This window comes from Madurella fahalii, assembly GCF_045866475.1.
Source record: "Madurella fahalii IFM 68171 DNA, scaffold_2, whole genome shotgun sequence".
Lineage (NCBI taxonomy): Eukaryota > Fungi > Ascomycota > Sordariomycetes > Sordariales > Madurella > Madurella fahalii.
In genome coordinates, this window is record NW_027263972.1 from 6,219,565 (window position 1) to 6,235,069 (window position 15,505).

The 15,505-nt window shown below is 55.9% G+C and overlaps 3 protein-coding genes across 3 annotated transcripts; all 3 read right to left on the reverse strand.

The window, feature by feature from the left end:
- Positions 1–2,168: 2,168 nt before the first annotated feature.
- On the reverse strand, positions 2,169–3,410 carry MFIFM68171_04577 (Shugoshin C-terminal domain-containing protein; the record flags this gene model as incomplete). The annotated part of the gene is made up of 1 exon (XM_071059997.1): positions 2,169–3,410. One exon carries the CDS (start codon positions 3,408–3,410, stop codon positions 2,169–2,171), a length of 1,242 nt encoding a protein of 413 aa, XP_070916098.1.
- Positions 3,411–9,459: 6,049 nt separating this feature from the next.
- On the reverse strand, positions 9,460–11,725 carry MFIFM68171_04578 (F-box domain-containing protein; the record flags this gene model as incomplete). The annotated part of the gene is made up of 2 exons (XM_071059998.1): positions 9,460–11,236; positions 11,313–11,725. The coding sequence occupies 2 exons, from the start codon at positions 11,723–11,725 to the stop codon at positions 9,460–9,462; spliced, it is 2,190 nt and encodes a 729-aa protein (XP_070916099.1).
- A 1,305-nt stretch (positions 11,726–13,030) lies between these two features.
- GSY1 (glycogen synthase) lies at positions 13,031–15,393 on the reverse strand (the record flags this gene model as incomplete). The annotated part of the gene is made up of 5 exons (XM_071059999.1): positions 13,031–13,133; positions 13,190–14,745; positions 14,798–15,073; positions 15,145–15,242; positions 15,309–15,393. The coding sequence occupies 5 exons, from the start codon at positions 15,391–15,393 to the stop codon at positions 13,031–13,033; spliced, it is 2,118 nt and encodes a 705-aa protein (XP_070916100.1).
- Positions 15,394–15,505: the final 112 nt, after the last annotated feature.

The following is a 15,505-nucleotide window of genomic DNA, read 5'->3' on the forward strand; positions in this document are numbered from 1 at the left end:
TAACCAGGATGACAAACGGTGATGATACCACCGTTAACTCGGTTGACTGCTATCGTCACTCTCAGGCCTCCCTTGTCCTGAAACCATGACTACCCTCCTCGGTCCTCGCTCCCGCACGTGGATGCCCGTCTGTTTCAATCCCTCCCGTCTACACCCTGAACCCTTGAGACTTGGAGAATCCAACTACCCATCACCATAACTGCAGAAGTCGGAGAGACCCATGTTAAAGGCAAAACCGCAATTGGCATAAATCGACGCGCAAGCAAGACGACGAGGATGCGCCGTTGTGGCGGGATGGTGGACGGCATTTCTGCGTAACCGTGGCATCTTTATGCGTCTTCTAGCTGCTTTGTCATCCTGTCCTCTAGATTCAGCCGAATCGGCATCGGGCTGAAAGGCAACCATCAGCCGGCGCTTTGAGGTAACGGGAGACGAGTAAGCGCCGCCGGAACGTTTGATTCGGGCCCGGGGCGTTGTTCACGCCACTTACAAGCGAGCCTGGTGTAAGCTGTTGACAGCTTGCTCCTTTGGTGAAGGGGGAGTAACGTTACGGAGCAAGAGGCAAGAGAAAGGAGACGTTTTGTACAGACCGCAGCATAACTTGATCGGATCTTCCAAAAAGACCAAGCCAATCCGCTCTCATCATCAACCAACGTCAAAAATGCTCCTTTCCCAGGACTCAGGGGCTCAACTCAAGCTCTCAGTCCACATTGGCCAACCAACCGGAGTTGCCAGAGTCCCAAAGAAATGGGAGGGATCGTGGTGGGATGTCTGACAAGGCGGGGTAACCTGCCTATTCCCCCTGACCATCGCGCGCCTCAGTTCCAGACCACTCAGCCATTCTCATTGGTCGTACTCACCTTCCTGATGTAGGCGTCTTCACCGTGTCCCTCTCGGTAGACAAATGGCCTGGCCATCGCACCGCATCGTACTGTACCGTACCTGCATCGCCAGAGCAGGGTACACCGGATACACGGTACCTGCATGCTGCAGAAGAAGGCAAGCGAGACGCCATCCCAAACTTCTAATTCTTGATTTTTTTAATTATTTTTTTACTGGAATGGATGAATGAATGAATCAATCAATCCCTTCGCAGCGAGCCTGCAAGGGGGGTATTGCAGGGACGAGCCGGCCAGATAGGAGTCGATCGGCGCATCTCACATTCCGAACGGGATCCCCGGTCAAAAGGCACGTGGGTAGGTAATGCGTAGCGATGCATACACAACCATGTAAGAGAACTGCAACCGGGTCTCCCAAGATCCGCAGTCACACACAGACACACAGACAGACAAACAGAATACTTGGCCCGCCAGCCGGACAGGCCGACCCGTTACCAAGGGCGAAGACGGCCGGGCAAGCCCCGTCTCACTTCAACACAACGTTGAAACATTCCATCCCCATGCCTGACGAGGGTTGACGGCCCGAGAAGATAGGGCGGATGGATTCAAGTCTTCGCCCCCCCCCCCCCCCCCCGAGGAAACGGAGACAAGGTCAAGTGTGTCTGTTTGCTATCACGACAGGTTCTGTACGGCTTGCATACAAATCTCGGTTATCACCGAGCCGCCGGCCAAGCTACCGTACGAAGCTGTGTACAACCGCCATCTCGTCAGAGCGGTGCTCGAGGGTGCATAACCAGAAACGGACACGAAACAGGGCGGCCTCGCTCTGCTTAAACCCGAAAAGAGCAGATTTCAACCTGTGTCTTCTCTTTATGGATGGCAAATAATGCTCAAGTGTTTCAACATTCTTATTGTAGAAGATGTGCTTGCTTGCTTGCTTGCTTGCTTGCTCGCTTGCATGCTTTGCTTGATTGTAACGTGGAAAATAACGGAACAAAAAAAACTCGAGTCAGTCTGTGGTATCATTCGTCGCAACATGAGAAAATCCAAAACGACAATGTAGATCCCGCCCCAAGAGATCAGCAACCCAATAGCCCCCCCCTTTTCCATTTGTCCGTGGTGATGACAACGATGACAACGATGATGACGATGATAATCGATGCCGGTTATATATCCCAGAAGAAAAAAAAAAAAAAAAAAAGGGAAGAAATAGATAGGCCATCCCAGTGCTAGAAACGCCGTGTAATCCCACCCCAATTTGCCCGGTTGCCCCAGTTGAACGCCGTGAATCCGAACCTTTGATGTGCCCGGCCGCGTGATGTTCCCTCGCTATGGCCTCACCGTCAACTTCATGCTCCTCCTCCTCGCCGACAGCCCACTCAAGATCCCCCTCTTTTGCGTCGGTTGACCGGGCGACGTGGGTGAGATGACGTCGCTCTCCGGTAGGGGCGGACCCATCATGACTGCGTTCTTCTTGACCGCCCTGAGGATGTCGTTATACGTAACTGGTGTTTGTGGTGTCTGTGGTTGTGGTTGTGGTTGTAGTTGCTGCTGCTGCTGCTGCTGCTGCTGCTCCCCGCCCCCCTCGGTTGGGTGCTCGACAAGTACCACCGTGGCAGGCGACTGCATCGAATTTCGATTCGATTTCGTCGACTCGGACGTGAGTGAGGTATCTACCCTCGGGACAGTCTGAGGGGAGGCGGTGTTTATGGTGGGTCTGCTCCGCTTCCGGACCAGACTGAGTGTCCTCGTTACGCCCTTGAGCAGCATCGTGGGCGTTCGTGGCGTCTTCTCGCCCTCGAGGCTGTCGAGAGCCTTTGGGATGTCGAGAGAATATGAGCTGCCGTTGGCATAGGGGTCGATGCTGAGAAAGGGTGGCTTCTTCTTGACCAAGATCTCGGATAGGAGCGTGCTCTTTCTGTTGGGCGATCTGTCATTGTTCGGTCGTTGTTGCGATTGCGATTGCGAATATGTGCTACTCGCTGGCGTGGTGGGCCGGTCTTCGGTCGTAGAGGATACTGTCGTTGACGGCCCGGCCGACGCGGTCGAGTCGGTGCTTGATCGTGTCCTAGTCGTGTTCGTGGAAATGCTGGATACTGGCCGCTTCCTGGACCCCGACAGGTTCACAATCGACGGCTTTCCCGAGAATACTACCGATACCACCCTCGCCATGTCCTCATGGCTGCTCTGTCTTGTCGGCGACATGTGGTCGTCGACGCTCGAGTCGTAGTCGTAGTCGGAAAAGTCGTCGGCGTCGGACGAGGCGTCCTCCTCAGACGAGAGGTAAACATCGTGCGGAGTGGTCGCCTGGCCCAGCTCGGCCGCCTCGACGGCGCCACCCAGCTTGAGCCCGTGGTTGTCGAGGAACCTGGAGGCTCTTAGAGCGCTCTTCTTAGGCAGTTCTGGTGCGTGGTTGTCCATGTCGTAGAACTTGTCAAAGATGGGCTCGTCGAAGGCTGCGGGTTGCGATGAGAGAGCCATGTTGGGTCCGCCCTTGAGCGTCCGCGCATCTGTCATATCAATGGGGTGGCCTGCCTCCCTAGCGGGAAGGGGTTGGTCTGCGAGAGACATGGCCTCGCGGGAGAATGTTCAGTGCGGCAAGATATGGGGCTGGGAGGGGAGGGAGAGTGCGGTTGCTCGACGTCAATGTCTCGGTTTCCTGGACTAGATGTTCGCAAATATTGCTGGGTGACGGCAGCTTTGTCAAGATATGCGGAGGGAGAAACCTGGCATGGGGAGGGTAGATCTCAAGAGAGATCCGGGATGAGAGGATATTTTAATGCAAGCTACTGCCCAAGGGGCGGGCGCATACCCCCGGCTACATCGCTGCGTAAAGTGGTACGGGACTGGAGTGTGCCAAGCGAAGCCATAACGGTGGCGGGCCCCCCCGTCGACTTCAGTTGCTGTGAGCGGTGCATGTACCTCCGTACCCACCCATGGCTGCAGAAGCAGGTCCGTTACGTAGCGGACCTGGGTTGACGGATGAATGGCCTGCGCTCGCATGACAAGCCTTTGCATGCCACCCATGCCCCTGCTGCCGATGATCCTTGCCTGCGCCTCCACAGCAAGGATCGCGGGGGAGAACTACGGGCTCGGGTGGGCCATTTCCCGTGGCTTCGAACCTGTCATCAACTCTCGTTATTATTTTTTTTTTTTTTTTTTCTTTTTCCTTCTCGACTCTCGGTCGAGAGGGTCTAGAGAAAAGTAAGCGGTGCTTCATCCATCAGCAACCCGCCCTACACGTAGTTGAGATGGAGGGGACTCCTCGTGGCCTGGCTGTCGTATGGGCTGCGCTCCAGTGCTGTCTGAGGGGTGAGCCCTGGTTGGCCGCTGTGGGCGTTTCAGGTAGAATCGGCTTCTCAACTTCAACGTGGACGACGAACGGCTGGTAGGCACTGACTGGCAACCCCGCCAAGACCGTCTCCAGCACACACTAAACCTCCACTCCACCATTTCAAAATCCCAAGAATCGGCATCTGGACGGAAAGCCACTCCTGCCCCTGGGGGCTGTTATTTCTTTTTCCTGCGACGTTTGGGAGTCACCAGACATGCTGAGTTTCAGCAGGCGGCTAGTAAGCAATCCGAGTAGGTGTTTTTTTGTTTTCTGCCTCGCAGCCACCGTCTGCCAACGGGCTGCTTAGCGCAGGTTTGCTCGTTTGCACACTGTTGGGGTTTTCGTCATTAACCCGAGCCAGGGCCACCCGTCGCGGGGGCAGCCCAAGACCATCCCCAACCGCGTTCTTGATTGGCAGCGAACTCCAAGAGGGGGGAGGTCTTTGGGTGAGGATGATTGGCACAACTACCCGGATCCAACTCTGAGCGGCGGCAACGACGAACCGTGGCTGATTGGAGAATTGCTTGCAGCAGTCACGCTGTAGAAGATCCCGAGCACAACGGGAGGCGAAACAGGCTCGCCCTGAGGAAGCGCGCCAAATCTGGACGATCCTGCCTGCCCTCTCTGTAATTGCATAGATTAGGAGGGCTCCCGGTTGGGTCGACTTTTCGTCATGCCCAGGTCCGTCCATCAGAACCCGACCGACCCGATTCAACAGCCTGGGCCGGCCATTCCTGATTGTCCCGACAGTTCAGTACAGTGCGTGCGGATCGAAGCCTAAAAGACCATTGTGCCTTCAACCTTGGGCCAAGGCCAGTTTGAAAGAGGCAGCCGCTGGTCCATTATAGCCCAGGGCTAGCCGTTTGCCCGCGCGCCTACCTGAAGCTCTGTCGAGTCCAGTTCCCTCGCGGCATGAATTCGCAGATTGCAGGCGTACCCGGCGCGGGCTTCTGTGTTCCGCCCCGGCCGCGAATATGGAAAAGTAGCGACTCTTCAGTACCCATCTCCACCCCAAGCACAATTGCTTGCTGGCCGAGGTCGGCTGAAGCCCCCGGACCCATAAGGCAGTCTGCCTGCCGGCTGGTGTTTGTGGCTGCAAGGAATAATTTTTAGACCAGAGGTCATGACGGGTGATCTTCGTTTTCGGTTTCATTGACAGATGCTACCTTTCGCTGGTCTAACCTAACGACAAGACAGTCATCCAGGTTTCATGACTCTATTCTCGATCGGCATCCATGTAACCTTTATCTTGGCATGGTGAACGTCGCAATTCCCCGACTGGCATTGCGAAGTCCATCTGTCCACACAATTTCCGCATGGCATTTAGCGTGCATGTGGGTGCTCCGTTAGGGCGTTGGAGGTTCCGGTTCGTGGCGCCGCCTCGTGCTTACCACGACTTGCAAAGCGAAAATCCAGCCACGATTGCCCAGCTTTTCCCCCAATCTTTTGTCAACACATTGATTGAGCTCGGCTCCTTCGCAACTGGATACATCGACAATACAAGTTGGCTAGCGACACAGAGGATGGTCGGCCAGGCGTCGGGCGGCAGGCCCGGCGACCTGTCTCCGTTTCGACCTGTTCCAGAAAACCGAGCCCGTTCGGGGCCAAGGCCGAACGTTGAAATTGGACTGAACGCCACACAATAAGAATGAAAGTGGCATGCGTAGGGGTTCATCACGAAACCCACGGGGAGCCCCTGTCACCTGTTTCGTTTCGTTCTTTCGTCCCGTCTCCTGCCCCTGGCGAACCTGCGACGCCTGTGGATATCGGCAGCGCTACACGTAGTTAGTTAGGGCAGCCATTCATTTACCGTCCCCGGGCAGAAGGTCGGCGCTTTTCGGCTCCCTTATGGTTTTGAAGGATCGAAACACTGTTGACGTCGGGGGTGCCGCAGATGAGACGGACAAGCTGCATCTGAGGCGCTGCGATAAGACCGAGGGCTGCCGTTGAGCGGGAGAGCTGCAACATTGCACCAGCGGCGGTGGAAACCTACCCAATCCAATACGAGCCTGCAGTCCCCATAGGTGATACTGCTCGATTCGTATACACATTCTTGTTTGTTTTACACTGCTGCACGTACATGATGCATCTTGGATGAAAGCCACTCGTCTCTGCATCTTTTCTGTTCTTGTTGCGAGACATTGCGTCATGGGCGTCAGAGGGTTACAAGATGCACCGTTGGTCCAAGCTCCTCTTGAATGAAGGACCAATCAGACGATGCTGCCTTTTTCCCTTTCACAATCAAGGGTCTTCCCTAATACGACCTAGCGCCAGATCTAAAAATTGCCCTACGCAGTTAAGTATTCACCCCATTACACTGCTTGTCAGCTTCAATCACAGATGCAGCGATGTTCAGAAGATCATCCATCTACAGCACAGATCTCCCTAGTCATTACGGAGCTTGCCAACGCTAATCGGCGGCACACTTCCTTGGTGAAGCGAGAGTAGCGGAGCTATGGGGTTCAGCATGGCTCAGTGTGGCACAGAAATAGAGTTCGCTTTGTTGTGGAGTGCACCACCAGTTCGGGGCCTGTGGCATCCAACATCTGCGGCTGACATGGCTGAGAGAGGTCAGAGGGACGAATCGTTGCTCCGTCTGCACCGCAAGGCATGCCTCCCCTCATCTTCCTCATCTTACTGGACATCCCCCGTGCCAGGCTGCGGCTGGCTTCTGGGCAGTGTCCAGATGGACAATCGGTGTTGCCATCGCTGACCGACTCCGGCTCCGCTCCGACTCCACGCTCACCGCAACAGCGAGCTGCGTCCCTGATGCTTACCATACAGTATGCCGTCGGGGATCCGAGAGACGGTGCAAGATGGAAGATAATTCTGACAGCATCTTTCACATGCCGTTCGGGCTACCAGTTTGGGACCGTTTTCTCTTGTTTTCTCTTCCATCCTTTTCTTGCATCAGCCTCCGTCTCCATCCCCAGATCGGCCCCATCCCGCCGCACGCTCAGGCGCACCACAACGGCGCGGTGTCAATAAACCGCCATGATGCTTCCCCATTCCAGCCCGCTCTCCCTCGCAAATTTGCTCGTGAAACACCAAGTTTCCCAATCAGTAGGCCCACGAGCCCGGTGTACCCTTGCGAACATCCCTCCGGTCATGATCTTAGACATCGGCCACCCTTTAACTTTCTGTTACGCAACGGAAGAATTAGAACCTCCACCAACCTAGCGGAAGATCGACATTTGCGCCTCATAGCTGCCGCGTACACCCGCGCCGCCGCCTATTTTTTCTTTTAGACTTCTTACTCTTGGTTATCGGACATTCACCGTTATCTTTGACCGCGCATGGTTTAAAAGGCTTACACAGCCTCCTCCATCTCTCTTTGCATTCGCATAACAAGCTTCCCTCGGTGCAGGATGGCCCCCCCACCCCCCCAAGCCTCGCGCGGGTCCGGGTGACTATGGGGCGAGGCAGCCAGCCAACGCCGACGCCGGACTCACTCGGATTCGGTGGAAAGCTAGGAGCTGAGCATCTACCTGTCTCTCGTGGAGCATGCTGACCGAAGGTAAAGAGCGACGAGCGCCAGCCACGTTACCTAGAGGATTGTCGGGCCCTCGGGGTTTTCTGCCATGGACTTGAATCCTCTACCCGGCCCAGGGTCGAGGTAACGCAAACTCTATCTGCAGGAACGGCCAGGTGCATTTTTAAAAACGGTCTTCAAAGCGGTCCGGTCTCTTCCGTAAATCCTTTGTGCTAATTCCCCGGGAGGCCCGTTGGACCGGCAGCTATTTTGCTGACCCAACAGACGTTTGAGCGGATCTTGTCGGCAATCCCCATGTATGCAAGGACCGAGCCCTTAAAAATCCGTCATTGACAACCAATCTACGCATGCACCTCGCTAGGAAAACTGACCTGGCAATCGTACTTCACCCTAAACAAGCTCATACTGCAGACCGTCCGGAAAAAGCGCAATGTAATAATTACCTGTCTGCGACACGACGTATCCAGCAACCACGTAGCATCCAGCGGCAGCGGTTTGGGTCGGCAGCGTCGCAGCGAAGTGATATTAAGCCGTTGTGCCTGGCGAGCGCATATCCCCGTGGCATCTTGCCCCTGAAGCATACTTTACCTTTGAGAATTGAAACATCTTGATGGTGTCGTAATGTCGCTTTGTGGGGAAACGCATCGCTTTCGTTGCGTTGTAGCAGACGTATGTTTCAAGACGGCCGCTCATGACTTCAGGAGTCTTTAGCCTACTGGTAGGTGCTTTGTAGTATGGGTGCGTCTAAAGTATTCTGCTCGGCTGAAGGTTGTTCGGATGTGCTACGTAGCCATATCGGTTGCTCGCAGGTCGTTGAGTGAGGTGGATCCCATTTGGTCTCAAATGTTGTGGCTCTTCAGACTAGCTGGCGTATAATCCCGGGAGAGAAGGGGCATATGGATCTCGGCCTTCTCATTCGCATACTGGATATCGGAATGATATAACTACATAAGTTCTACTGTACGGGGTATGCAAGAGATTAAAGACAACCGGCTGGCAGAAGCAGCCTGAACCCATCGGGCATGCATGGAATCGGCTGAGGAACTATCGGCTTTCACTGTGGAAGCTGCCTCACGAATGTTTTGCCATGAGCTTTAGTTCTTGTCAAGACATCGACGTAGATGTTTGGCGAACTCAACAGTACTTTCTGTGTCACCGATGGTCAACCCCGAACTGGATACTAGCCGTAAGTTATAGGCTTACCAGACGATATTAGGGCGCTTTTTTTCCGACTATGGGACCTATCATGTAACCGTATAGGGTCCCCTTTCCGCAATACCCGACAGCATCCAACCTGCTTGGTTATTAGGTGCACCAAAGAAAGGAATAGGTGTTGCTCCCGTGGTTGTTGTCATCACCCTTTGCTCTTGTTGATCCCGTTCGGGGGTGTTCGAGGCGGGTGAGGCTATACCTCAAAAGATGATTGTCACGGACAGAAAAGACGCTCTCCAAAACAAACAAGGGACAGACAGCAGACATGCCAATAAGCAACCTGTGGGTATAATACATCCAACATTCTCAACCCGTGGAGAAAAGAGGTTCCAATCTGCCCCCGAGTGATTGCAGAGCGTGCAAGAGTAACCATTACCCCAGCCACTCCCTTTTCCGCCCCTCGTCAATTCCCTCCTTGTACGCCAAACACATCAACCTAATCCGTTTCCCGGCAACCCCATAGCTATCTCGCTTTTACGCCCAAGCCCTCACATCACCCATGAAGGTAAGCTGCCGCCTCCCTTCCCTTCCACAAAAACACCCTACTTACCCCTCCCCTGGAGACGGAGAAGACACTCAAATCACCGCCACAAATCCAACTTCTCCCTCTTCGACTCGCCCGCACTGCTTCTCGGTCTAGGCCACTCATCCTCCCCGCCACCACCAGCCGACAAATCCCCCATGGACAACCCCCCACCACTACCAGAGCCAGCCAGATGCCCCCTCCTCCCCCTCCTCTGCCCCCCACTAACCTCGGTCGGCACGGCTAAGAACCCCCCGCCTGCCCCAGCCCCGCCCATCAGTACACTCCTCCTCGCTCCGGCCCCGCTACTCCACCCCGCGGTATTCCCGCCCATGACATCCGCCCCAAGGCCGTAACTACTCAGCGGCCGGCCGCCCTCTCCCCGTCCCGAGCCAGGTCCGCCGCCGCCGCCGCCGCCGCCCACGCCGCCGACCCTGACAAAGGACCACCCCAGCTGGTCGTCCTCACCTTTCGTGAAGACCTCCAGCTTGGCCGGAAGGTTCAAGAAGTTCCCCGCGCCCATGCCCCGGGGACCTGACAGTGAGGCAAAAGGGTTGTTGCTACTGAAGCGGGGGTTGGCGGTATGACTAATACTGTTATTATTGAGATTATGATTATGAACGGCGGGATTGAAGGGGGGGATTCCGCCTAGCGAGGAGAGCGAGCCGGCGGGCCGGTGGCCGGGGACGAAGGGGTTGCCTGACTGGAGAGACGGAGGGAACATGTTGGGGGATAATCCTGGAGAGGGACCCTTGAGGAAGGGCGAGGCGGAGCCGCTGCTCGCTGGGCGGGCGACGCCGCCTTCTGCGTAGGCCGGCGCCGGCGGGGGCAGGCCGAGTAAGAGGTCCGGGAAGTTGGGGTCTCGGACGTAGACGGCGTGTAGGTTGGGCAGGCCGCCTGAAAGGAGTGAGCCGGCGAGATAGTTGTAGTAACTTGAGGTGACGCCCGAGTATTTGGGTGTCGATGGTGCTGCGGTGATTTCAAAATGAAGGGATTCGAGGCTGGTGGAAGATAGCGGTGGGGTATTGTGCGAGCCAGCAGCAGAAGACATGGAGGCTGTCACGCTATCGATGATGGATAGGTGCTTGAGCCCGGGGGTATAAGCTAGCACGTCCTGCAGGGTCCAAGGTCGCACCCCAGTTCCGTTCAAAGTCAGTACCCTCAGAGCCTGCCGGGCTTCTGGCAGAACCAGCCATGCCATGAGGCCCTCGGCGGTGACGTTGGGGATGTCAGTGAGAATGAACTCCTCAAGCGGCGGAAAAGGCGGCAATGAATCGTTCCATGCGAGAGTCTCGTCGCTGATGGATGCCATTTTGTTGATTTTGAGCGCGCGCAGATTGCCCAGGCAGCCCAGGACTTGGCGTAGCATGGCCGGCTCCATGTCTACTCGACTCAGTTCGAGCACCTCGAGCCTGGTCCACACCCTTCCCGTCGCTAGGGCCTGCAGGCTGTTCTCGGAGCCGGCCATGTATGTCATCTTGCGCAACTCGAGACAGCGGGCTTGCACCTCGAGACGGAGCGTCATGAACGATGGGTCGTCGGTGAAGAGGCCTTCGGGCAGGTCAACATAGTGCAGGTTCGGCGTCACGGCTATCGTCCGTGCCAGGTCGGCCTGGCAGGATTCGCGCAACATGTAGGGCATCTTGAGGAACTGCACAAGACGGCCGCGGCGCACGGGGTCTTCGCGGAGGGTGCGACAGAGCAGCTTCAAGCGGGCTTGCGCCGGGTCCTCGGGCGCCCCATTGCGGTCGAAGAAAGATCGCCGCTTCCGCCGCTCAGCAAGTTCGGCTTCTAGGTCGCAGTAGTGGACACTGTCGATACGAATGCTGTGGTATCTGCCGGAACAGAAAGCTTGATGTTAGCTTCACGGCCATCCAGAACGCAGGGGTCCCGAGCAGGGCTTTGACAGACAGTAGCTTGACGCCTTCTTCCTTCCATCTCCTGCACACGGCGACACAATGTGCGAGGTCGCGCAGATCACACAGCATACAGCCATCCTCGACAGCGCTCTGCTCGCACGTGCCGTAGCTCTCGTCGCGGGTTTGGGGACACACAAAGGCGAATATGTGTTGGAGAATCGGCGCCGGGAGATGGGCGAGCACGGTGGCAGAAGCATGGGTGGGCCGGGAGTGGAAGTGGTTGGAGGGCGGAGGTGAGCCGAAGGACCGGTAGCCGTGGGGCCGGGGGTCCCCAAGACCGTAACCCCCGCGGTAGGCCGTGGCCGAATGCTTGCCGTTGGTGCTCTCGCTGCCGAAGCCCGGCATCCAGCTCTGGCCGCCCTCGCTGGCGTTCTTCCGTTTATCTTTCTTCCTGAAGAACTTCATTGTATCCCTCACTGTCGTGGTAATTCCCTAGTTGACGAAGAAAGGGGGAAGAAGTTGAATTGATCAAAGAGGTTCGATAGCGGAAGAGGGGTGCAACGGGATTAAGCTTCGGGCGCTGCCTGATGCAAGGCTCTGGCTAGGGATTCCTCGTTTGGATCTTGTGTATTACTGGCCCGTTGTGCGTGGTGGGTGCCACCCCTGCAACGGAGAAAGCTGTGGCGTTACACGAGAAGGTTGGGCTGCGTCGCGTCGTAACGGTTGCTGCGAGTATCTGCAGATGCAATGGCCATACGTGCATGGCGAGAACCTGCCGGAGCAAATGGGAGTTGCGGAAAGCTGGGCGACGAGAATTAACGTATGTTCATAGGGTTAGGCCGACTGTCATTGCCCTACTCACGACAGGGTAAGTGGCCCCCTGTGAAAGAGCTCACACGATCGCCGAAAACGAAGAACATTAGACTCGAGACATACCGTCGAGTCGGACCATGTTTAAAACAACAGAGATGGCGGCGTCAATGGGCAGGTGATTAGGGCACCTTGCAACCTCGGTTTCGGCAGCGCAGATCCAGCCCCAATGGAGATGGGTTTGACGAGGAACTGTCGCCGTTGTACGGTGCCTGTTGCAGCGCTGTGGGGTTAGGGATTGCGGGGCATTGGCGCTCGTGGCGTCCTTAATTACAGGCGGATAAAGAAACATGGGGATGTGCTGCTCTTCTGAGCAATGCCACATCTAGTCGCTCATGAGAGCAGGCGCTCAAAGACATAGCAAGTTACCATTCGAGAACTCGAACCTGAGGTACAGATGATGAAAATCAAAGCGGCGTTGAGTATAAGCTAAGCTAAATTTTTGGAGCAAATATGCAAGGTTGGAGGAATTAATCCACCAAATCCACAATATCCTGGCGCTGCCGGCCCCTTTCTAACGTGCCGCTCCGACGTCGATAGAGGCACCAGCGCCAACTCCCCAGAACCGCCGATTTACAATCTAATGTTTGGCTATGCAGAGCTCCTGGACGGGCAGTTTCAAACGTGGCGGTTGAACACATATGAACACTTAGCTCGTCACCAGCGACTACCCCTTTCCTGGATGCCTCTTCCCCACTTCTGTACCGCCTCCGCGTTCAGATAAATGCCCAGCCACATGCGCCTATGCTCTCATTTTTGTGACTCCATCTTTATGTCCGAAGGAGCTGCTATATACTGGTGTTTTGGGATGTGAGCCGTCGAATATGCGGCTGTCGTTGGTGCCGAGGAATCTATATCAACATCGATAGTGATCCCACCCGCTGAGATCGGCGTCAACAATCAGCTTCCGTTCAGCTGAACGCCGTCCAGAGGGCTTCCGGGCCCGGTTCGCTTCGTCCTCAGGGTGAGCGGGAAAGGATACTCATCAGGGTCTTCTTCCTCCCTACGTAAAAATATTGGTTAGCTGAGCTCCCGACGTCAGAAGCGATTAGCACTCACGGGAGCTTCCAAGCGACGTAATCTTCAGTGCTGAGCCCTTCGCGCCCTTCCTGAAGGCTTGCAAAATCGCCAGGAGTCATCATGCCGGTCCGATCTCTAGGAGAGCCAGGCACCGAGAACGGTCGCGAGATCTTCTGCTCCACGCCCGGGATGAAGTCCTCCTCGTCCTCGCCACTGAATGATGTCGGATACGCCCGTCTCAGGGCGAGCTGACGGGCCTTCACATACTCCATTCCCATGCGCTTCCAGTCGAGCAGGTCACTCAGGCGTTCTGTCCGGTTCCGTTGGTTAATTCGTTGCCGGCGGCTTTTCTGCGTGAACTCGAACATGTGTGACGTGAGCTGGTTGACCGAATCGTCCACGCCCTTGGTGCGGCGGTCCACGATGTAGATACCGTAGTCGCTCGAGTTCTCGATCAACTCCTCCATGTAACAGCCGAAGCCTGAGAGGTTTGTCGTGATGCTTGGCACGCCCATCACAGTGCATTCGGCGGGTGTGTAGCCCCACGGCTCGTAGTACGACGCGAAGACGCCCAGGTGGGTACCTCGCACGAAATCGTCATAGTCTAACGGCAGCACCGGATTCGCTGAATTCAGAAACTCGGGGTGGAACACAATCTTGACGCGGTCGCTGGGATGATTGAAGAGCTGCACTCGTCGGATCTGGTTCAGGATTGGATCGTCATGATCGTTAATCATGTTGTGCGTAACGATTGGCGGCAGCCCGTGCCTCTTCATGGCGAACAGGCGGCGGCGGAGGAGGACGCGATCTTGGCTCGTGATCAGCTCCTTCTCCTCCGGCATCGGGTCCCCGTCGTGCCACTTAAGTGACCGCTCAAAGATACGCCGGCCGATATTTCGCTCAATGGTATCAACCGTGTCCCGAAGCGACTTGATCACCGCTTGTCCCTTCAAAGCCTCGACCGTTAGCGACGATGTCTGAGCGGGCATGATGATGAAGGCAACGACGGTCGTCTTGCTGCCAGATGTCTTGAGCCGGTGGTTCAGACGAGCGAGCGACTCGATGAACATATCTACGCCTTTATTCCTGAACTCGTAGCGTCCGGCTGTGAAGAAGTAGAGCGTGTTCTCCGGGTCAAAGTCATAATGGCCGTAGAAATGGCCACGCACAAAGTCGTGGATCTTCTCCTTGGACTGCTGGTGCAGGTTCTGGAACTCGTGTACGGCCGAGAACTTGGTGACGTTGAGGCCGTTAGGCAGTACACCATCAGGCTTCCGCTTGAGCAGGTGCTCACTCTCATATGCCGTGATATGGGAGACGGTAGTAAAAACGTCGCAGGAGTGCGCGGCGGCTCGCTCAATGCAGTACCGGTGGTAGATTCCGCGCTTGCCCGCTTCGGCATCCACGTCAAAGAACTGGAGGTTATTATAGAAGTCAACCGAGCCGGCGCACAGGTATCGGCCCAGCAGCGTCGCGTGGGTCGTGAAGATGGTCGTCACGTCGATCTGCCGCTTCCTGCACAGCGGCAGCGCAACACCTGCGAGCCACTCATGGAAGTGCGCGATGACGGCTTTTTTCCTCTCGTGGCATACGAACTGCAACACTGTCAGTCGGCCTGTCGCCCGAAGTTTTGCGCCATTCACTGACCTCCCCAAGGAACCAGGCAACTAGGTACCCAAAGACTACAGCCTCGTTTGTCTCCTCGTCGTTGTCAGGAGATGGGATCGAGGACAGGTTCCAGAGGTCCGCTTTCCACTCGTTCATATAATGATATGCCGTCTTTGTGTCGAAGAGAAGGACTCTGGGTGCACCCTCAATAAGCCATCGTCCATACAGTATTCCGATGCCGCGGTCTTTCATGGATTGAATGGTTGCAGCAAGCTCTGGATTGGTGGGCTCCATGGCCTCGACCTCGACAGCCGCCTGGAATGCCGTTAGTGCGGGCTAATCTCAAGAGAGCGAAGGATTGTAGGCGGTTGGGGCGGTGGACATACAGACTGGTGGTTGAGCGGCCCGATGAGGGTGTAACGCTCGCCATATTCTGCCGTGGTCACTGGAGCCTTGGACTTGATCACGGAGTAGATGCCGCCGACTACGCGCAGAGCATTAGTTTTGCTGCCACCTCAATTGCATACAAACTACCCAGTCGCGGACTTACCTCGGTGCGCGACTTCTGTCGCAATTTCGAAAAGGAGGTGGTTCTTAACCTCGCGAGGTTGTGACTCAGCTTCTTCGTTCGCCATTGCGGAATGTTTTGGATGTAAATTGACAGGTTCTTCCGTAGATTAGCAGGGAACGTGATGCCGCAACCGCGATACCAGTTGATTATGGTCCGATCCCGGACTTCGGGAAAGG